At 53.8% G+C, this 22005-nt stretch overlaps 1 protein-coding gene and 1 long non-coding RNA gene across 2 annotated transcripts in view; one reads left to right on the top strand and one right to left on the bottom strand.

Moving 5' to 3' along the window:
• The first annotated feature begins 5593 nt into the window (after window positions 1–5593).
• CREB3L1 (cAMP responsive element binding protein 3 like 1) overlaps window positions 5594–22005 on the top strand; it is a 35280-nt gene continuing 18868 nt past the window's right edge. Inside the window, exon 1 of the mRNA XM_015075718.3 lies at window positions 5594–6177. Coding sequence (XP_014931204.2) covers window positions 6076–6177 — 102 coding nt within the window. The 5' untranslated portion in view covers window positions 5594–6075. The remainder of the gene's footprint in view (window positions 6178–22005) is intronic.
• Window positions 10473–20669, bottom strand: LOC128310971 (uncharacterized). The gene is made up of 3 exons (XR_003424934.2): window positions 20520–20669; window positions 17896–18009; window positions 10473–10947 (listed from the first exon to the last, which is right to left on the bottom strand). It is a non-coding gene; the product is annotated as an uncharacterized LOC128310971 (long non-coding RNA).

The following is a 22005-nucleotide window of genomic DNA, read 5'->3' as shown; positions in this document are numbered from 1 at the left end:
TGTGCTCACTTCCTCCCTTCCTCCTAGTCAGTCCTCTCTTTTCTCCCAGGTAAGGAGTTATCTGTGAGATCTTCCATGCATGCAGCAGTCAGCTATTCAATCATTCATCACACACTAATTGAACACCTACTATGTGCCAAGCTCTGGGTTAGGCAAATGTGGGAATTGCTCTAAACCTAGCTAGTATCTTCCCTGCTGTCCCCAGATTCTTGGTTTCAGAAGCTCTCTGCCTTCTCCTGCCACCCACCCTTTTGGGTCTTAGGGCTCTGCCTCCTCCCAAGCACGCCTATAAACCCCAGGGAACCCTGCTCTTGTGGCTTACCCCTCATTCCCCACATAGCTTCAGGCTGCTCCCTCCTACCACCACATTCATGGAGCTCAGCCACGTGCAAAAGCACAATTAATATTCCACTCAGTCTCCCCCAGCCCTGCTGCCTATTGGAAGAAGATGGAAACCAGATTTGCGGCCGCACGCGCTGGCATGGATGTGCACAGAGGGGTGGGCCCACTCCTAGGTGTGAGCTGGCGCTTTCTCCCCAGAGACTTACACAAGGGCACAAACGGCAGAAGCCCCACATGTGGGTCCACACCTCCATGCACAGGATCGTCCACTTGAGCAGGGTGTACATGCATGGTCACACCTCCGCAGGCTGGACACTCAGCTCCTGGCCAATCGATGCCCAGAGAACGCATGAGCTCCTCACACACAAAGCCCACATTTGCTTTCTGGACAGAGGGAGACAGAATCCTGGCAGTTCAGAGCTGATAGGTTGGGAATTTGAGAGACCATCCTGTCCAAAACCCTCATTTTACAGAAAAGAATCTGAAGCCCTGGCTTAACCTTGACTGTTATCAGTCCCCACTAAACTGAACACTGCCTGGGTGCATTTTAGCAAAGATTTGGATTTAAATGCCTGATGCTGCCTCTGTACCTCCTGGTGATGAGCCATTTCAGCCTTGTCAGCCTTGGAGGTTGGGGAAACTGAGGCATGGGAGCAGGCAGGGGGTGAACTTAGCAAGTGCAATAGATAATGGGTAGGGTTCGGTCTCTGCCTTTCCATACCCCTGTCCTTCCTTTCATCCATAGTTCCAGCTCTGCCAGGCCTCAGTGGGGCAGGATTTGCGGGGGAGTGTCCCCAACAACATGAGGGCTCATTGAGGCAAGAGGAAAGCCTGGCTTTGTTGACTTTTCTCCCCTGACTTCAGACTTAGAAAGCAAAGGGGCTGGAGGTTATATGACTGAGTGTATGTCTCTGGGGTTGGAGCCAGTGGCCTGGGTTAGAGAGGCATCCAGAAGCAGAGTTGGTGCAGGTGACTCGAGGTAGAAGAAAGAAGGGTGAGTTCAGAGCAGGACTGAGCAAAGCAGGAAGCGGGTGGAGCTGTTCCCCAGGCGGCAGGCAGACAGAGGGCCAAGGGGCGGGCCTGCCTCCAGTCCAAAGATGGGACAGGAGAACAGAAATTCAGGGAAAGCAAAGCTAAAATAATTACCAGGAAAAGGAGTGGGAAGGGAGGCAAGTGTTTTCTTACTCCCTAAGGAACTTCAGTCTTCAGAGAATTTGGAGAGGGAAAAAATCTATCTTCAAGGTCCTTCTCCAAGGCAGGGTGGCTGGTGATTCACCAGCTGCTGAGGAAGGTCCTGGAAGGCCCTCCCCTCGGCTCCTGCCTCTCCCAAGTGAGCAAAGCCAGTTCATCTGGGGTGAGTGGAAAGGGCCCTGGGTAAGAAGACTGGAGGCCCAGATTTCAGCCCTGTCTCTGCCCCACTGAAGCTGGTGACCTAAGGCAAGCGTCCTATGGCCCTAGGCCTTTTTTCCCTGTAAAACAAAGGAGTGGTAAGTCATAAGCTCTCTGAGCCTCAGTCTTCTCATCTGAGGGTTGGTGATGATAGTAAATCATGTTTCACTGAATATGAGAATCTGTGTCATCAGTTGTATGATGCACCACTACTTTATGGACATTGAGAAGGAAAAAACAACTATAACACGCCATTGATTACAAGACACACTCTGATTTCAGTGATGTTAAAACGTGCATCTTAGAAGCAATGAATATGATACTTATTTCACAAGCTTTTTCCAAGAATTAAATGCGATAATATAAGTAAAGTATTTAGTGCCTGGCACAAAGCAAGTACTCAATAAATGTCAGGTATTTTTATGGTTCAGGGAGGAACAGGGAAGAACCACAGGCCAAGGGGATGGGGAAGAGTGAGAGCCTGGGTCTGAAGCCCACCCCCACCCCCCTGGCAGGGTGCCACCCCAGGGACACTAGCCCCAGCAGGGGGCACAGGGAGAGCAGCCACAAAGTCCATTTTAGGGAACCACAAGAGAACAAAGGGCCCCATCTGTGCCCCGGAAGTCAGCTTAATCTCCAGGATGAATACCTTTTCATTTCTCAGAAGTTCCTGTTAGAGTATGCCAAAGTGTTTTTCCCTTTACAATCCGGGCAAACAAGGCAGGTTTACTTTGGGTGACCTTCTCACCACCACCCAGGGCCTGCCTGCTGAGTGTAAATAGCCAGCCATGCACCCTTCTGGAGGATCCGGGCAGGAGCCTGAAAAGTCTGAGTGCCAGGGTTCCTAAGGACGCAGGTCCTTTACCCCTTCCCAGTCCACCCTCTGACAACACCTGTCTCCGTATAGGCACATTTGGAAGGTCCTTGGAGAGGACAGGACCCTATGGGTCATTACATGTCTCCTATTTTATAGATGTGAAAACTGAGACCCAGAGAAAGACAGTGACCCTCCAGGGGATTCAAAATGTGGCAGTCCCCATCCAAGATACACACACACACACACACACAACCATCCCTGCTCACAGCTCAGCCTGACAAGGAGCCCCTCTCTCCACCTGACCTTCCGTGTCTGGGACAGGCAGGAAGCTTATCTCTGTCCTTTCTCTCCTGTGCGTCACTGCCTGGGTTGGGATATATTTATTCATTTCACTTCACATCTGAAGCAGCTGCTGAAGAGCAACAACCAGATGTTCCCGAACCCATAATAGAAGGGGCTACAGCCTGTCCTTTTCTTGACCTGGATTGGGGTGTTTACAGAACCAATCTCAGCCTCCTTCCCCTGACCCTTCAGATGCACAGAAGGGGCCTGAGAGGGGCTGGGTTGTGGCACCAGGTCCAGGGATTGGCAGGGAGGGAGCAGACCCTCCCTGTTGGCTTAGAACCCAACTTTAGACCCAGTAGACTGTCTAATTTCCTCTCCCAGAAAATCAGTAAGAGAGAATAGAGAAGGGATGCACTGCTTACAGAAGGCTTCAGGTGGGCCTTCTAATCTGAACTGGCACAATTCTTTTCGGTGCTGGAATAGCACAGAATCTCGAGCCTCAGTGCGGTAGCACATAGCAGGCTTGTGTAGGGCATGGGGTTTCACATTCACCTTCTCACTCCCGTGTCAATGCCTGTTCCTCCCAGTCTTTCTCTTCTACTTGCTCTTCTCTCTGTCTGGAATGCTTTTCCTTCTATCTTGCCCCATTTTACCTCTCAGTTCAGGCTTCTGTTCTCAGCTCACACATCGCCTCTTCGGAGAGGACTTCCTTCCCCCCTTAATTGTATTGTACTACTTTATTTCCTTCGTGGTCCTCCCATTATCTGAAATCAGCTTCTTAAATTTCTTCTACCCATTCTTTCCTCCTTCACTCCAGAAAAGTTCTTAATCACTGCTGTATCTCCAGTGCCTGGTCTAGGGAAGGTTCATATGTGCTCAATAATATCTGCAGAATGTGTGGCCAAATCCCCTGCCATTCCCTCTATCCCAGAAAAAAAAATTGATCATGTTCCTACTACAAGACAGGCTCTGCACTGCCCATTCCCTCTCTCTCTCTCTCCCCTTCCCCCCTCCCCAGGATTTCTCCTGGGAGATTCTGCCTCTCAGACCCCACAGTGCCGGAACCAGAATGTCTCCCCAGGATTATTTTCAATGGTTTCCTGGGGTGTTCACCTGGGTAAGAATCAGGAAAGAGAGGACACTCTAATCCTATTTATCTAAAACTATATAATCTTCCCCAATCACTTAAATGGTGCCTCTGTCTCTAATTACAGAGCTGGCTGGGAGGAACACAGGCACAATTTCCAGCCAACCTCAGGCAGAGGGACACTTTTGTTCCTCCTGGGGGCTGCAGGAACTCCAGGTTGGGAACCAGGACCCCAGGCACCTGCTCACCCACCACAAACTGGCATGATGACCCAGCCAGAGACTGCGTCCCGCCCCCTCTCGAAAAGGGATCAGCCACATTCTCCGTGTTGGAATGTTCCCCAGTTGGCCAGATGCGATGCATTTGGGAAGCACACCCATGGTCTCAGCACCCTAATTCTACCTGTCACTGTTTTGAGAGTCAACCGATTGCTTTTTGGCCCACTGGGTCTGCTCTGAGTTGCATTGCTGGGTGAACCAGTCCCTAAAGCATGGGCTGTACTCTCAGTTTTTCAGGAGCAAGCTCTCCAGGAGGCCTGGGAGCTAATAGTCATGTGACAGCCCGGAGGGTCAGAACCTTATTCTCCAGAACTATGTCAACTGGGTCATGAGATGGAGGGAACGCCATGTGCCTGCCTACCCGCCCCAGGCAAGCAAACAGCTTCTATCTCAGCCTCTGTGTGTGCGCCCACCTTGGCACTGAGAGAACAATTTCGGTGACATTCTGGCTTAACTGCAGTGACATCTCTGCCTCTTTAGGGCCTTTTGGTTCCTGAGCTAATTAAAAGCCCCAGACAGAGAGAACACACTTAATCCTATTAATGACTTGTGGGCAAGAACCAGTGTGCTCAGCCCTCTCAGGGAGCGGCTTTCTGAACCACCTCCATTTGTTCAGGTGCCTGGTGATTGTTTATCAGCCCTTTCAAGAGATTAAGCTGTACTCCTGAGCAAGCCACTTAGGTAATGGATCCAGGGGACCTGGGGATGTTTGGTGATCATGGGGTTGTGCAGCCAGCCACACTTGGCAGGATCCATGCCACTGTTCTTCAACTTCTTTCTGTCCTGAGCCATTAAAGAGATGATTGAACAGAAAAGGGGTCCTCGCCTCATTCTGCTGTTCACTGGGTCCTTTCACACACAGAAAAGCTGGGTACAGTCCTTGCCCTGAGGGATCTCAGAGTCCAATGGGGTCATAGACTTGTGAGCAATGACAGTAACACCTTAGACTCGCCACACAGGAGGTAAGCACACTGTGTCCCTTGAGTATATAGGATACCACCTGCTCCAGCCTGCAGGCCAGGGAAGTCTTCCTGGAGGAGGAGATATGTGAAAATCTCCCCATCCAGAGACCTGCTGAGGGGCCCATAGATGGAACTCCCTGACTGAATTTCTAGCATAAGGGCTGGAAGAATGGCAGTCACTCAGCTCCCTCATGAACTTGAGAGTGGCTGGCAAAGCCTTAACGAGACGCTGAGGTTTCAGGAGCAGTTATTGGCTCCAGGCTAATTTTGCTTCCAGACCCTAGAGATCAGACACATTGGCAAAACATTAACTTGAAGATGTCTCTTTAAAAGAGGAGGGACCATTCCCCAGGCCTCTCCCTCTTCTCATTAATATGAAATTTATCGTGAATATTGATGTGGGGGCGTGGCGCTTCGGCCAGCTGGGCTAACCAGCCAGGGGTTCCCGGTTTCACTGAGAGGAAAGTGACAGAAGCCGTGCAGAGGGAGGCGCAGAGAGAGAGCGGAGCGCCGGGCAGCCACCCAGTCTCGGGGGAGCGCTCAGCTCCCCCACCCCCGGCTCCCACCCTGTCCGGGGGGCTTCTCAGGCCCTCAGCCCCACTCCCAGGCTCCCCATGGAAGCCAGCTGTGCCCCAGGAGGAGCTGGAGGAGGAGGAGTCGGCTAAATGCTCGCGGTGCGCCCGGGGCCCCAGAGCCCAGCCAGCTCCGCGCCTCTGCCCTAAGGCCCCCGCGCCCCCAGCGCCCCCCGCGCCCCCTACCCGGGGCTGCGCCGCCTGCGCCCGCCCCTCCCCGGGGCTTCGCCCCGGACCTGCCCCCGCCCGCTAGCCACTGCTCAGGCAGGAGCTCTGGGCCGGGTGCGCCGCCGCCCTGGAGTAAGGGAAGAGCAGGCGAAGAGGGTCTCCGGAGCCGGCCGCGATGGACGCCGTCTTGGAGCCCTTCCCGGCCGACAGGCTGTTCCCCGGATCCAGCTTCCTGGACCTGGGGGATCTGAACGAGTCGGATTTCCTCAACAATGCGGTAAGATGAAGGGTCTGCGTCCCCCTTCCACCACTCCGCACCCCTCTTCGCAGCGCGCCTGGGCCCCCCGGAAGGACGGGACTACACATCACTAGGCAGAAGCGGGGGAGGGGGTTCGGTGCAGGGTCCCAGAAGGACACGTGTATAGAGCTCTGAGATTTGGAGACTAGATACCTCGACACCTCCCTAGTCCCTGAACCTGGACCGGAGCCTCTGAGCTTGCGCCAGTGCACACCCCTCCTGGGGGCTCTGTCCGCGGGTACGTTGACCTCCGCCTTTTGGGGGAAGGGGACGTCGAGGCGTCGGGGCCAGCCGATCCTCGGATATGAGCCCGAAAGACACCAGTCCTGCCCCCCCCGCCCACGTCTTCTAGCAGTCCTCTACCCACCCCCGGGTTCCGGGACCAGATTGGGTGCAAAGTGGCGGCGCCCCTTCCTGCGCCCCCTTTAGGACCTCGGTGGCTCCGCGGTTGGTTCTCCGCTGGGGGGCGCACGGGGAAGTGTTCGGAAGGCCTAGGACCCGACGCGCCTTGGGGGGCCAGAGCCGTACCCGGGTTGTGAGCCAGACCTGGAAACTTAGGGGTGCTGCTGCGGCAGCCCCAGAGAGTCAGCCTGAGATTCCCCAGGGAGGGAACTAACGCTCAGATGATCAGAGCAGCACAGGGTGATAGTTCAGGAAGAGGGAGATCTTTCCCCCCCATCTCTGTGTCTCTAGGTCTGTTTCCCTGTCCCTCTTGTCTCCTTGACTTTCTCTCTCTCCCTGTGTCTTCATGACTGTCTCTGTCTCTGAGCTTGTCCTTCTCCTCTCTCTCTTCCCCTCCCTCCCTAAGGAAACGTGGCTTCTCTCTCTTCTTCCCTCCCTTCCTCCTTCTCTCAGGCTCGGCCCTAAAGCCCTGCTGAGGGGAGGGGCATGGGCTCCGCAACCCAAGAAAATATTGGGTTCAGAAGGGCCTGCTGGGTTGAATCTGGTGGGTCCCCCCGCTCCATGCAGTGAAATGTCAATCCTACTCTCCCCCCTACCCCGCCTTGCTCTCTCTCTCTCTCTCCCTCTACACACACATACACATACACACACACACACACACACACACACACACACACACACACCATCTAAGGGGTGCTGGCTGGCCTCTACCTCCTGGGACTAAGATGAACTTGGCCAGACAAGAGCCAAATGCATAGAGACTTCAAGGGTTGTACATCTTGGACTTCCGTCTAAATTGTCCCAATTTGCTAGACTGACGGTGGGGAAACAAGCCAAGGGACAGGAACCTGAGTCAGGGAGGCGTGGGGTGTGAGGTCTCCCAGCCCTCCATTAAGGAGATCTGGGTCACCCTGTTCTCCGAGGACGGCCCCCGGTCCCAGTCAAAGGGAGCACACTTCTGCACACAGGCCAAGTGGAGGAGGGGAGAGGACTTGTAGTGGGAAGACCTGGGTTCTAGTCCTGCCTCTGCTTCTGCCTCCCCCTGTGAGCCTGGGCCATGCCACCAGCTTTCCTTCCTGCACCTCTGCTTCTTCATCTATAAAATGGGGAGAGGTTGGATCAAGTCTTGCTAAGGATGGTCTGGCACAGATCCTAGGAGTAAAATGGCAGGGACTTAGGGTTCCATACCCCCTTCCTGAAGTTGGTAACAGATGCTGGTCAGAGGGAGAGGGGTTTGTTGGAGTTTGTACCCTTGCAGCCAGAGGGGAGTGGTAGAGCCCCCACCACCACTACCACCATGAGGTGCCCTCAGCAGCTCTGAGTAGGGCTTTCTTCTGAATGAACTCTGCCGCCTACAGCCTCTTCCTGCTGCTCCATTCAGCCTTGTGTCCCCAGCTGCTCATCTGGGCCTTGGTCCAGCGCAGGAAAGGAGGCAGGATCAGACAGTGGTATCCAGCCCTGGAACTGGGGAGGGAAAGCCCTGCTGGGGAAACTCCTGACCTTGAACCTAGGCAAGGCCAGGCCAGGCAGGGAGAAAGGAAAGGATTTCTAAGAGGAGAGACCAAGAACTCCTGGGCTGGGAATCAGGAGATTTGGTTCTATAGCTGTCCTGCCAGCAGCCAGGTGGGCGGTTCAGGCAAGTGACTTTTCTTCCTCTGGGCCTCCCTCATCTTAAAAATGGAGATACAGATCCTTCCCCATAGTGTTATTATAGGGATTTAGTGAGAAAATTAATTAACAATTAATGTAGGAATGTGCCTGGCAGGTAAGTTTCTATAGTTAACTTATTCCAGAAACTAGATGGGGTTGTGGTAAGACCCACTCATCCAGGAGTTGCTGTGTGACCTTGAGCAAGTCATTTTCCTTCTCTGGTACCTCCACTTAGATGTCTAAGATCCCTTACAGTTGGGACCATGTACCAACCCTACCCCCCAACGCCTTCTTCCTTCTGCATGAGGATAGGAAAATGTTTCCAAGGTACGGATGGGAAGGGATGGAGTCTGTGTGCTTCTCAGTCTGGAAGATGGAGAATAGGGTATTCATTATCCTTCTTAAAAATCAGATAAAAGCCGTAGAGTCATGTGGGAAATGTGTGTGCTCTGTTGCTCCGTGCAAAAATAATAAAAAATTATGCTCACCCTGAACACAACTCTGTCAGAAATACACATTTGCTTGGACAGAGACAGAATGAATATGCAGTTCAAGTCCAGTGTGCTTGAAGGTGGTCAGGGGTACTTTATTTTTCCCTTTACGCTGTTCCCAGCTTATCCATGTGATTCTCAGAGACACCCCTCCAAAGGGGCTGCCCTTCCTACCAGATGTGGGGGAGGGGGCTTCTCCTCCCTCTACCTCTCTCACAGTTCCTGATGTGGCCACTGGAGAGCCCTCATCCCCTGTATCCTATATCCTTCACCCCCTGGGCAGGTATGAGGGAGGGTCTGGTGCTCAGAAAGCTGAGATAAAGGGCCAGAGAGAGAACAAGTTGTGTCTCCAGATAGAGACACTAGGGCTGTGTGCATCTAGCCTTCTTCTTCTGGCTAAGGAAAAGGGATGACTCTGGTTTCTCTAGAGGGAAATGGCTCTGGATCCCAGAGATGCCCCAACTGGGAGGGTGTGGGGAGGAGGAAGAGAAGGAGGAGTGCTGTTGTCTCAGAGGGGAGCAGCAGGAAGCTGCAAGGATGTTTGCTCAGTACATTCATTTACCTCCCAGGCCAGGTGTGGGAATGACTGGGACCCAGGCACCAGCCCAGGGGAAGGGGGGTGCGGGGGCTAAGCCAGGCCCATAGCCTGGCTTCTCCTGAGCTAAATAGAGAAACAGAGAACCACTACAACCACCACCCCAGCCTTGGGGGATTAGGGAGATTAGAGAAGTATGTGCATTTGGGTGTTCCTATGTCTGTGTGTGGGCCTTTAACAGCCCCTAAAAGGGGAGAGGTGTGTGTGTGTGTGTGTGTGTGTGTGTGTGTGTGTGTGTGTGTGTGTGTGTGTTTCTCTTTAAATTCTCACCAACAGGAAAGAGGACCTAAGGGCCAAGGCACTCTGGTCTCAGAGTAGAATCCCCTAGAAAAAGGACTAATGGAGGAGCCAAAATCTTAGGGCTCTAACCCAGGAAGGGAGATCTCCCCACCTAGTCCTCTCCCAAAACACTGAGTTTGTTTGGGGTAAGGGTCTTTTGTTTTGTGTTTGTGTCCCCCACTGAGATACAAGCTCCTTGAGGGCAGGGGTTTATCTGTTTTGTTCACTGCAATATCCCCAGTGCCCAGTACAGTGCTTGGCACAAAGGAGGCCTCAGTCAACCATGGCTAAATAAAGGAAAAGGGACCCAGGCCAGACCTCACATATTTTAAGGAGGAGGAAAAAGGGTGCTTAAGCTCACCTACTCCCAGCTATCAGGATCCTGCAGCCCATATACTGTCTCTGAAATTCAGAAGGGATTTCCACAATTTCCAATGAGTTGTCATTGCCTTAAGCCATCCCCATCCTATGGCATGGACCCCCGCAGCCCCCAGACTAGGATAGTCTATAATGATTTGACCTGCAGCAAATCTGAACTTGTGGCCTAGGCCTTGCCCTTGAACACTGGCTCTGGGGCTTCCATCTTTCCCAGTTTTCTCTTGTTCAGGTTGCTCTGGGACTCCTAGATCCACACTTAGCTTAAAACTAAGTCTCTTCTAGTCCTGCTGCAGGGCCTTTGCATATGCTGTTCCTGACATCTAGAATGCTTTCCCTCCAGTTCTCTCCATCTCATCTTCCTCAATACAAATGTCACCTCTTTAGAGTAGCCTCCTGACCACTTCAGGTGGGACCTCCTATTTTCTACTTCAGTCCTTTGATTTCTTTACAGCCTTCATTCCAGTGTGCAGACATCCATTTCCTCCATTAAGAAAGCAAGCTTGCAAGTTCCATGAGAACAGAGACCCTGTCAGTTCTGTTCATTTCCATAAACCTAACCTGGTGCCGTGACAAAATAGGGGCTTAATGTAGAAAATTCCATCATAAGGCAACGAGCCAAGTCCAAACTTTAAATTGTGTAAAATGTGGAGTTATGTGACTTCAGGATCAATGAAAAAGCAATCATTTTCAGTGGGTCCATACTATTACAAAAAGCACAAAAGTAAAGATTGTAAAACCTTACTACATGCAGCAGACCAACCTGAGAAAGCTCCAGAGGAACACGAGGCAGTCACTTCTTTATCCACTGCCCAGAGATAAGAGCTTTGCCCACCTTTATTTGAGATGGGCTCCACACGCAGAACAGAGACAAGTTTTGCATTGTAGTGGACTTTGCTCCATTTCAAGGATTTACTTGAAATTTGTAGAGGAAATTACTTCAGACCAGGGCAGTCCCTATAAGGGAAGGAGAGAATGCTTTTTTGTTTTTTGAAGTTTATTTACTTTGAGAGAGATTGAGAGAGAATGCACAAGCCAGGGGAGGAGCAGAGAGAGGAGAGAGAGAGAGAGAGAGAGAGAGAGAGAGAACCCCAAGCAGGCTCTGCCCTGTCAGCGCAGAACCTGACTCGAGGCTCGATCTCATGAACCATGAGATCATGACCTGAGCCAAAATTAAGAGTCAGATGCTTAACCGACTGAGCCACCCAGGCGCCCCGGGAGAATTTTTTTTTTAAAAAGACAGGCCTGAGTGTTCAAGAAATGTATTGATAATTCCAGAAGGGGCCCCAGGGTTCTCAGGGTCCTGGCCGGACCAGCCCTGAGGGTGATGGGGATACTGGATCCCACAAAAATTCTGCCTGTACCCCAATCTACTCTGAGGTCCCTCAGGCTTCCCTGGACCAGCTGGGACTTTGCTTGGTTCTTCTTCAATGCATACATCCAGTTCTTTAACAAGTGGGCACCGAAGGAGCCCTATGCTGGTCACTGTGCATGGTGGCCTCCAGCCACTGACAGCCAAATGAGAGAGAGAGAGGGAATCACAGTGGCAGCACCACAGGGCGCCGTAATGGAGCTGAGCAGGGCGGGAGCCTGAGGAGTATCCAGCTGGGGTGGAGGTCACAGAAGGCTTCTCAGAGGAGGTGACCTGGCACACTCCCTCCATATTGGTTCCATCCCCATTGGCAAAGGAGTTTCTGGAAGGCACTGTCTCTGAGATTGGAAAGGAGGGGACCTCTCACCTCTGTCCTCAAGGCAGGGGTCCCATGGAGTGGGTCAAATTGGGAAGAGAACCACCTCCTCTCCCTCTCATTCTCCATCTCTCCCTCTCTCTTCCTCTCATTCTGGTTTGCACTTTGCTAGGGTGAGAAAAGTTTGGGCTCTCAGATATCAGAGGGGCCCCGCCTTCATTTGCACCCACCGCCATCCTCAGAGCACCATGGATGCCTAGAGCATTAGGGGCAGAGACAGCAGGGTACCTGGCCTGTGAGAGGAGAGGCCCCACATCCCATCCCATGCCCTGTCCTCGTACTCACTCTGGGATGCTGCTCCCCAGCCCACCTGGGAACTTGGACCTTTGCTCTCTGTAACTCCTGGGGCTCCCCAAGAGGGTCTATTTATGTCTGGCCTGGCCTGGCTGCTGTGCCAGGAGAGAAGAGATGAAGGACACACCCATCTTGTGTCTCCCCCTCCCCATACCATGTGCCTCCTGCAAGTCCTGGTACAGAGTCCCTCCCGTAGCATCCCTCTCTGGGACCTGGCTTGCCCCTGAACCTCCCTCAAGAAACCAGCTCCAGATGCTGAAGAACAAGCTGTTCTTCTGGAAGTCTCTGCGCTCCAGGGGGCAGGATGGAGGAGGAAGATTTGGGTGGAGTTAAGTCAAGACCATGAGCATTGCTCTGGCTGGAACACTATGTAACCCCCTCGAGCAGACTAGAAGTCAGAATAAGTGGCAGGGACCCTTGACCAGGATAAGGGAGAAGGTAAGGATGGCGGGGGGGGGGGGGGGTCTGGTTCTGGAAAAGCTGGGAGGGGTAAGAAATGGCCCAGAACTCTGACTGTTGGAGACAATATGTCACAGGGATTGATTTCCTTGGAGTGTCAGAGGTCCTGATCCCCATGACCTGGACATAGCATATCATCACCAAGGCCAGCTTGACAGCCGGGGCAATAGTAGGCTTCCCTGCTGCCGGGTTCAGTGTGCCTCCTCTCCCAACTCTCCCAGGACAGAGCCCTGCTGTAGCTTCCTTGCCCCTTGGCTCTTGGCCCAGGAGCCATTTCACCCATCCCAGAGAGGCTGACACATCTGGGCTGGGCTGTGTGGTCCAACATAACAGCTGGACGGCAGCAGCTGTCCCCCCTTTCCCCTTCCAAAAGAAAAACAAAAATGAAAGCAGCAAAGGAAAAAGGCAGGCTCTTCGGGCCCTCACGGAGAGCCAGGAGGCAGTTTTACAGCGGTGATTGAGGGGGGCCTGCTTCCAAGGCAGGCAGGCCCGAGCCTTTGCCCATGTGTGTGTCCCTCTGCCCCGACTGTCCTCACCTCTCCTCACCCTGTTTCCCTAACTCCCCGTGTGACCTTGGGCAAATCACTTCCCCTCTCTGGGCCTTGGCTTCCTCACTGCTGAACTAGACTGAGAATTCTTTGAGAGCAGAGAATGACAGACGATCATTTTTGTCTGTTGGCTAGTTATAGCTATAGTGACCGAGTGCTGAGGAAATGCTTATTTATTGGATGGATGGATGGATGGATGGATGGATGGAAGGAAGGAAGGAAGGAAGGAAGGAAGGAAGGAAGGAAGGACGGACGGGAGAGAGGGAGGGGTGATGAATGGATAGACAGGTAGATAAACAGACAGTGGAAGAAAGGACACTTCCACACATCTACCTTGAATGGTATTTTTAAAAGTGGATTTTATTTTTTATTCAGGTAGTGAATTTTAACCTAAATTCCACATCTACCTTTCACTTTACCATAATAGCCTCTTCTATCATGAAAGAATATATCACGCACGCATAACAATTATAAAATATAATAAAATGGATACGTGTGTACTCACTACCTCATTGAAGAAATAGACCCGGCCCTGAATATCTGGAACTCTCAAAGCTGCATGAGTTTGAGGGAGAGGGGTGCTGTAGACTGTGAAACCACTCCACTCTGGGAAGGTTCTGAACAAGGATGTCCTGAGACCCCCGTGACTACTCCCAGATCCAACTTGTCCAGACAGCAAGTGCACAAGTCAGATAACGATACCTCAACAAACACTGGGGAGCTGAGCCATATCTGAGGTGGGGTGTGATGGCCATTAATGGTCACCTTTAACCGCTCAGACCTGGGAGCAAATCCTGGCTCTCACCATTTGTCATCCCTGTGACAGATGCCTTAACTTCTCCCAGCTTGTTTTCCTCATCCATAAAGTATGACCATAGAACGTACGGTTCTTACAAGGATTCAATTAGATAAAGCCTCGCACAGTGCCTGGCACGTAGTAAATCCTCCATAAACTATAGTTGCTACTGCTGGTTTTATTCTGATTGTCAATGTCATGGCCTGAAAGGAAGGCCCCCAGCATTGGACAGCCCTTGGAGGAATGGCCCACCTTCTCCATCCCTGTGATGAGCCCTGGTTGTAGGGATTTTATTTTCTTATCTGTCTGACCTCTTTGGAGCCGGAAGGCTCTTTTGGGTAAAGCGAAAAGATGCCAGACCCCTTCTCAGGGCTCTTTCTGGGCTTCAGGAGAGAGATGGCCAGGGATGAGCTACATCAGGGCCCCAGGGGAGGACCCGGTGCATGGAGTTTGGGGCTGTATATTGTACCTGGTCCTGTATTAGGTGTTGGGATGGGGCAGCAGAAAATCAGCCATTCCTTCAACAACCAGTGTTTTCATGTGTGCTTAAGAGCACAAGCTCTGCAGTCAAGTCTTGGCTTCAAATCCTGATTCAGCCTTTTGCTAAATGAATGAACCTGGAGAAGCTACTTAACTCCTCTGTGCCTCAATTTCCTCAACTTTTAAATGGCGGTACTAACTTACCTTCTGAAAAATAAAATGATATACCACATGAAAGGAGTTAGAACAGGGCCTAGGACATAAATATTAGCTATTATTATTATTATTAGGCACACTATATCCCAGGCCCTGTGTGACGCCCAGCAGAGGGTTCAAAGATGAACTCTATCCTGGATCCTACCCTCAAGGAGGTGAAAGTTTAGAAGGAGAGATGGGTCCCACTGTGCCTACTTAGAGTTCAAGACATGATATTAACCAGTGACCCAACAGTCTATAAGTGCTATGGTGGTTCAACAGTTGGTACAGGTAGGCAGTCAAGGAAGGCTTCCTAGTGGAAGTGACATTTTAATTGGGCCTTAAGGATGACAGTAGTTGGAATGAGGAGAGATAAAGGTCAAAGGCATTCCAGACACAAGGATTGGTATAAGCAAGGGCCCTATGGCAATGGAGTTCACAGCAGTTTCAAGGAGCTAGGAGTGCTCATCCAACTAGGATGGAGGGAAGAGAAAGATGAGGGGCTCCGTCTATAGTGGTAAGTTGAGACTCATTTATAACAGACCTTGAATACCATTCTTAGGAGCTGGGAGTTTCTGAGCTGGACACAATGGTGGTCCCAGCAACTCTGAACTGTCTCAGTGCTAGGAGGTCTAGGGTCCACTAGGAATGAGCTGTCAGCCTGTCTGGATGATAAGGGGCCCTCCCCAAAGGGAGAAAGAATTGTGAGCCCTCCCTGAGTCTGGGGCAGCCTGAAGCAGCAGCTGACCCCAGGTCCCTTCTCTCCTCTGACTTCCATCCCGCAACCCGATGTGACTTGCACACTGGGCTAGGAGTACCAGTTCCCATCAGGCTCTATCATCCCCAGCCCTCAGGGCCAGGCCCAAGGCAACTCCACCCTTGCAGAGGAACAGGCTTCTCTCTTTGGAGCTGACAGCTCCAGTCTGTGAACCCTTCCTCCTGGCCCAACCCCAGGGCCCTAATGGGGTTCCCCCACCCCTCATATAGCTCAAGACCCTCCACTCTCAGGCAAGGCATGTCCCTGTTGCGCCCAGGGGTCTCGAAGGATCTGAGCCCTCCTTCTGAGGCCAGCCTAGCCTGGCATCTCACCTCCTTGGCCCTCCCAGCCATCAACTGGGACAAGATGCCCAGAGCCCTTTTCATCATCCTCCCAGAGAGGAGGCCCAGCCCTGCCCTCTGCTGCCCCAAGGCCTTCACCCCTTCCTCTCCCAGAGCTGCAAATCAGTTCCACATTCGGGATCTGGCATGCACTATCTGCTCAGAACTTTCCCCTCCCAGTTAGCTCAGGCTCCCATCTCCCCCCACCCCACATGGTCAGCCCATGGGGTCTGCAGAAGGGGAAGGACTCCTGCCTTCCATGACCCCTTTAGAGGGCTGAGAGGGAGCTAGACTATGGCAAGGTACCAGAGGGACTATGGACAGGAGGCCCTCTCAGGGAGAGATGAAAGAGAAAGGGTAGAGGGGGGTGGGGCAGAGGCAGAGCTTGAGCGAGCATAGGAGGGGATGAAGGGTTGGGGGTGGTGAGGGAAGGAGCGAGGTAGTTCCCAGCTCAGCACATTCCTGAGACATCTGGACGCTCTGGAAGAGCCCCAGCTGGCCCACAAGGCTGTGGCTCCAGCTTCTCTGCTCTGTGATGTCAGGACCCAGCAGTCCCCCCTCCTCTCAAAGTCCCACTGGCCTGAGGTCCACCTTGGGGCTGAGTGCTGGGGTCTCTTCCCCAGACCCCTCACTCTCAGTGAGCAAGGACGAGGCCCCTGAGGCACTGGAGGAAACCCCTAGCCTGGAGGAGGGCCTGGGCATGGCGGGTGGAGGCCAACACGGAAGACCTAGGGGTTTGCCCAAGCAACTGACTCAAGGAGATTCCTCTTTGGAGTTGATGCCAGCCCCTCCCTTCTCCTTGCAAGGGAGATAGAGACAGAGGAGAGACTCTGAAAATGGCTGCTTACCTCAAGCTGTGTGATCCTGAGCCGGTCTGCTCCTTCCCTGGCTCTCAGTTTTTCTCTCTGTAATAATAACAGCTACACTTCAGTGAGACCCTTCTCTGTGTCCTGCATTGTATCAAGCACTTTACAAATATCATCTCATGTAATCCTCACGGCAACCTAGTAGTTAGATAGAAGTACCCCTATTTTACAGCGGAGACTGAGGCTCAGAGAGGTTAAGTAACTTGCCCAAGGCTACGCAGTAGGTAGCAAAACCGAGATTAGAACCAGATCTGTCTGCCTCCCTTGCTCTTAATCATTGAACTACACTGTCTCTGTAAATAAGAGGGGGCGGACCTAATGATGCCAGAATTCTTTTCAGCTCGAAAATTGTAATGATTTTTTTTTGGCTATCGTGGGGCTCTTCAAGAAGGGCAGGGGCAGGCATTAGTCACACACTGGGTGGGGGAAGGAGAACAGAGGCAATTGGCTTCGAAGCATCTGATGGCTCAGGAGTCTTTGGAGGTCCCCTCCCTCAGAGTCCCAGAGAGGTCCAAACCCCAGAGGCTGGAGCCACAGCCTGATCTCCAGCCGAACCCAGGGGTCCCACACCTTCCCTGAAGGATTGGAGTAAATAAGGAGAGAGAATGCAGCTTCTTCCAAAAATAAAACCTGAGGACAACTCAGACAGGCCAGGACAGCTGAGGAAGCCAGAGGCCGAATGCTGAGTGCACTGGAGAGAGGGAAGAGGCCAAGGGAACTCCAGCCAGAGCCGGGTGGCAGGCTCCAGCTGAGGAGGGCCTTCCAGCTGGCCAGGGGCCGGGAGAACAGCTTGGCCAGGTGGCCACTAGGCTTTGTTGACACTCTTGGGCCTAGCCAAACCGTGGGGCAGCTCCTCCAGCACTAAGCAGGGGACTGTGGTCCCCAGGTACCTGGTCTGTCTGGGGCTTAAGAACAAAAAGGCCTTGGGAAAAAATAACCTGGAAAATGGGTACAATAGGCCCCACTAGGGAGGAGCCGAGGGAAGGAGTCCAGGAGCATGGAAACTCTGCCTGGAGCAGGAGCAAGCTGGCACTGAAGCGGAATTCAGGGCAGTCATTCCTGGAGGCTCAGCTACAGAAAAAGGGCCTCAGTCCATTAACTCACTGGCACATTCCTTCATTCACCCACTCATTCAGTCCATCGGTCAGTCACTCAGCAAACGCCTGAGCACCTACCATGTGCTGGGACCAATGCTAGGCTTTGGAGATACACATGAGAATTGGACACAGCAAGACACAGAAGCAGTATGGCTGGATCGTTTCAAGCTATACTAAGGCACTTGGAAACTATCCTAAGGGCAGTACGGAGTCATTGATGGACACTGAGGAAGAGAGTCACACAGTCATGTTGTGTTAGAAGATCCCTCTTGATGGAGGTGGGGAATGCTTAGGAGACAGATCGGAGTGCCAGCCTTAGCTTACCTTCATAAACAGGGTAGTCACATCACTAGTCAGAAAGTCTTTTGTGAGCAGGAATTAGGCTTTGTTCATCTCTGTATCCACAGGGCTGGGCACGTAGTAGGTGCTAAGTAAATACTGGAGAAATGCAGAAGAGATGAACAAAGGGATGTGATTAGACACCCTTATTCTCGAGAGGTCCCCAGTGCCAGCCCTGGCACTTAGTTGTCAGTGTCCTGAGCTGTCCCACAGGGATCCTCTGGCCACTGCCTATGGACCAACATCTCCAGCAGCCAGACCGTGGGCTGCCGTGCCCTCACTGGGGCCAGTCACAGCTAATCCCAGCCCTGGGCGGCGGCATTCACTGCCATCGCTTCCTCCTGCCCAGACAGCACCTGGCACTAGCCCCAGGGTTGGGCCACGGTACATGGGCTGCCTGATGAGAAGATGCCAGGGGCTGGCCAGGAACCTGCAGGCCAGCTCTCCACTTTCCTGAGGCATCTGTGGCCTGGGCAGGGAAGGGTTACCAGTGTCAGGAGAGGGAACTGGAGAGCCAGACCAACGGGACTGGGGGCTACAGAGAATGCACACACTGTGCCCCCGCCCAGGCCCTGCTCTGCACAGAAGCAGCCTGTGGTGGATGCCAGCCTGCCCTTTCCTCTCTCCCTTCCTCCCTCCAGCACACTCACAGAAAAGCTCCATTCCCATACTGCCCCTCCTCCAGTCCCAGCCTTCACTTTCCCAGCCCCAGGCGAGCCTGGGGCTCCCAGAGCTCCCTCGCTGGGGGTCATATGACTCAGGCATGTGGGTTGGCGCAGTCAGCATTTAGTTCTGTGGTGGTGTGAGATGTTGTGTGTGTTCAAGTGAGAGCGTGCATGACTATGTCTATGACCATCCCTGGGGTGGCCGTGCATATGTGTGTCTGCATGGGACACTGTGTGTCTGTCTGATCATGTCTGAGGAGTGCGTCCACTTGGGGCCTGTGTTGGTGCTTGCCAGTGTCAGCCTAGGTGAGCCCATGAGCGTGTGTATGTGCAATACAGTCCCTGCCCCAGGCTGTACGTGGAATGTGCCCATGGGTGTGGATCTTACATCAGGTGGTGTCAGAGAAGTGGTGTTTCCTTATGTAAGAAGGAACCCCACAGCCCACGTCTGTGTAGCACATCCACACGTATGCACACACATGCACACAGAGGGAAGCATTTCTGCTTATTTGGACTTGGGCTCTGTGGTGAATAGTTCGGTAGGGGGAAAATATGAAACCTCAGCAGCCGCCGTCCCTGGGCCTGTGGGGAACGGGGGATGAGAGTGAGGTTAGAGGTTGGAACAATGTGCCCCCCCTTAACCCCCCCTGCCAGGAAAGCTCAGGGAGGGACTGGCTCCAGGGACTGGAGAACTGGCTGCATCCCTTCCCAGTCCCCAGGGAGGCCAGGGCAGAGGAAAAGAGCCCATTCTCTGAAGACTAGTTCACTTCACCCTGTCCCTGCCTGCCACCCCTGCCCCAATAGGAACACAGTCTGTAACCGATGGGGAAACTGAGGCCTGGAAGAGAGACACCACCTGCCCCTGCCCAGGTGTCAGAGCACAGCTGGATCTTGAACTGGGGGGGGGGGGGGGGGGGGCGCGCATCCTGATTCTGAGTCCAGGGCCTTTTCCCCTTCAAAGGACAGCCTTTGATTCCGGCTCTGGGAAAGGGACACCCAAATGCCTGGATGGTGATGCATAAGGACAAGGAAGGTCTGACAACTGGATACCCAGGGGCCCACCTCCCCTCCCTGCTCTCTCTTGAGCCTACCGTTCCCCGTCCCCGCCCCCCAACCCCCCCCCCCCCCACACACACACACACATACACTCAGGGCACAGCACTGACTCAGACTGGTGGCCCTTCAGCTTGAAATGGGGTCGATTTTCTAGTGACCACGAGGCAAGTAACCGTCCGGGAATGTATGGGTCGGGGGCGGGCGCGTGTGGGCCCAGCCTGCGGGGGAAGGGAAGAGGGAAATGTGAGAGGACTCTCCTCCCATCTCTCTCCAGAGCTCACTCTCTCGGAAGGAATGTCCGGGCTTGGGATTCCCCCCCACTCCTTATCCCACAGCTCAGCCTGGACCCACTCCGGTCTCCTCCCTCCTTTCCCCAAGCACAGACTGAATCAGCGCGGGCCAGGGGAGAGGCAGAAGTCAGGAACAGGGGGTGCAGGCACCACCGGGCTAGGGGCCAAGGGAAGTGAGTGCTCTGAGGCTGCCCCAGGTCGAGGGAGAACCTTCTCCCACACACTCTCTCAGCAGACAGCTGCACCCCCAGAGCTTTTCCGTCTCTCTGCATTGACCCCCGTGGGGGAATTACGGGAGGGGAACTGAGAGTAGCTTCAGAAGGTCCTATTACCGCCCCAGGAGCGTCCCCACTCCCCACGACCAGGGACCGAGACCGCGTTGTCCCATCAGTGCGCCCTGTGATAGCACTGTTCCAAGAGGGACGGAAGGAGGTGAGCCGGAAGATCAGTGAAGGGGCTTAAGGACTGGTGCCCGGCCTTCCCTTGGAGCCAGGGACGTCGGAGGAGACCCTCCCTCTCCACTTCCCCCTACTCGCCGCGCGGTGTAGGAGCCGTGCAACCGATAAGGGTCTTGGGACAGCGGGGCTGCTGGGCCCACCTGGAAGCTCCAAGGAGCCATCCCGGCCTCGGCCCCAAGCGCTGAAAGGGACACAGCCGGACCTCGCGCTGCAGGCCCTTCCCACGCCCCGGCTTTCCGCGAAGCACAGGACCCTCCTCCGCCTGCGCCCCGCAGCCGCCGCCGGCTGCCCGCAGCCTCCTCCCATTGGCCAGGAGCTCCGCGGGCTCCACCAATGAACACGCCGGACTCCGGCTCGGGGCGGCCCCACAGCGCGCCGGCCTTAATCTCTGGCCCGCAGCGCTCGGCTGGGGGCACCGGGTGCTTCTTTATTTAAATTTAAAGGGCAGGCGCCCGAGACCTGGCTGCCGGACTGGGTGCTGCCAGGAGAGGTATGCGCGGGGGTGCGAGCAGGAGAGTGCGATACCAATCCTCCGAGAGGGAGGAGCAGAGAGAGGAGCCGGGGCTGACTGCGCGTGGCCTCCGAGAAGGAGCTTGTATTGGCATGACTGTAGGAAAAAGTCTTTAACGAGGAGGGAAACAAATCATAATATTTCCTTCTCTGGCTTCCCATCCCCGTTGCCTGGCAAGGCACCCCAGAACGCTCACCCCCTACCCCCAAAGAACCCTATCCCCCCTCTGAACGTTGACCCACGACCCCCTGATGTTCATAAATGTAACCCTCCTTCCCCCCCGGGGCAATAATTTCCTGCAGATAGTCTGAAACCTCAGCTTTTAGCGTGTGAATTAGGGGTAGAGCTGGGTGTGGTTGGGGGAAACATGGACATGCTGGAGCTGAGGAGGCCTGAGGTCCCCAGAGTGGGCTTGAACCCCTCCCTCAACATTGCCAACTCTGTGACTTTGGGTAGGTGGCTTTCTCTCTCTGGACCTCATTTTCTTCATTGGCAGATGGGGGTGTGAATGGGAGGTGAGGACCATGGGCTTTCTCGAGTCCCTTCTGCTTCTAATGTATTGATGATATAAACCAACCATAACTGAGCTGCTTTGACAGACCAGGCACCAGATAGAAGAAGTAAGGCTACAAAACCCTCTGAAGGGTTTTGTCAGTCCCTTCTGGCATGCTGGCATGAGCAGGAAGTTGGCCTGGAGGTGATGAGACATGCCCACCATTGCCACCAGAGTTCCGACCATAACATAAGGGAGCCCTGAGCAAAGAGGACCGGGTTTTCTGAGTGTCCTCCACCCCCACCCTGCCTGCCCCTTGGCCGCCCTCCCCTTCCACTTGGCTCTCATTTTCTGGAAGCTCCATCCTGTTAGGCCTTGGCTGCTGTTTCCAGCAGGTGGGGTGGGGGCTGCTCACAAAAGGGGGCCAGCTGAGCTCCCTGAGCAGGTTCCTGTGGGCAGCCCAAAAGGGGTCTCTGAGAAGGACCTGGCTTATCCTGCCTGGAGCCAAGGCCTTCAGGGACCCCAGCCCAGACTGGAGGAAGTATTTCTCCTCTCCCAGGCCCCGGGAAAGGGCTTGGCAAACCCTTATCGCCTGAGAAGCAGCTGCTGGAGAAATACCTTA

The sequence above is a fragment of the Acinonyx jubatus genome, chromosome D1 (assembly GCF_027475565.1).
Source record: "Acinonyx jubatus isolate Ajub_Pintada_27869175 chromosome D1, VMU_Ajub_asm_v1.0, whole genome shotgun sequence".
In the NCBI taxonomy this organism is placed as follows: Eukaryota; Metazoa; Chordata; class Mammalia; order Carnivora; family Felidae; genus Acinonyx; species Acinonyx jubatus.
Note: the sequence above shows the minus strand (reverse complement) of the source record. Positions and strands in the feature narration are given on the sequence as shown.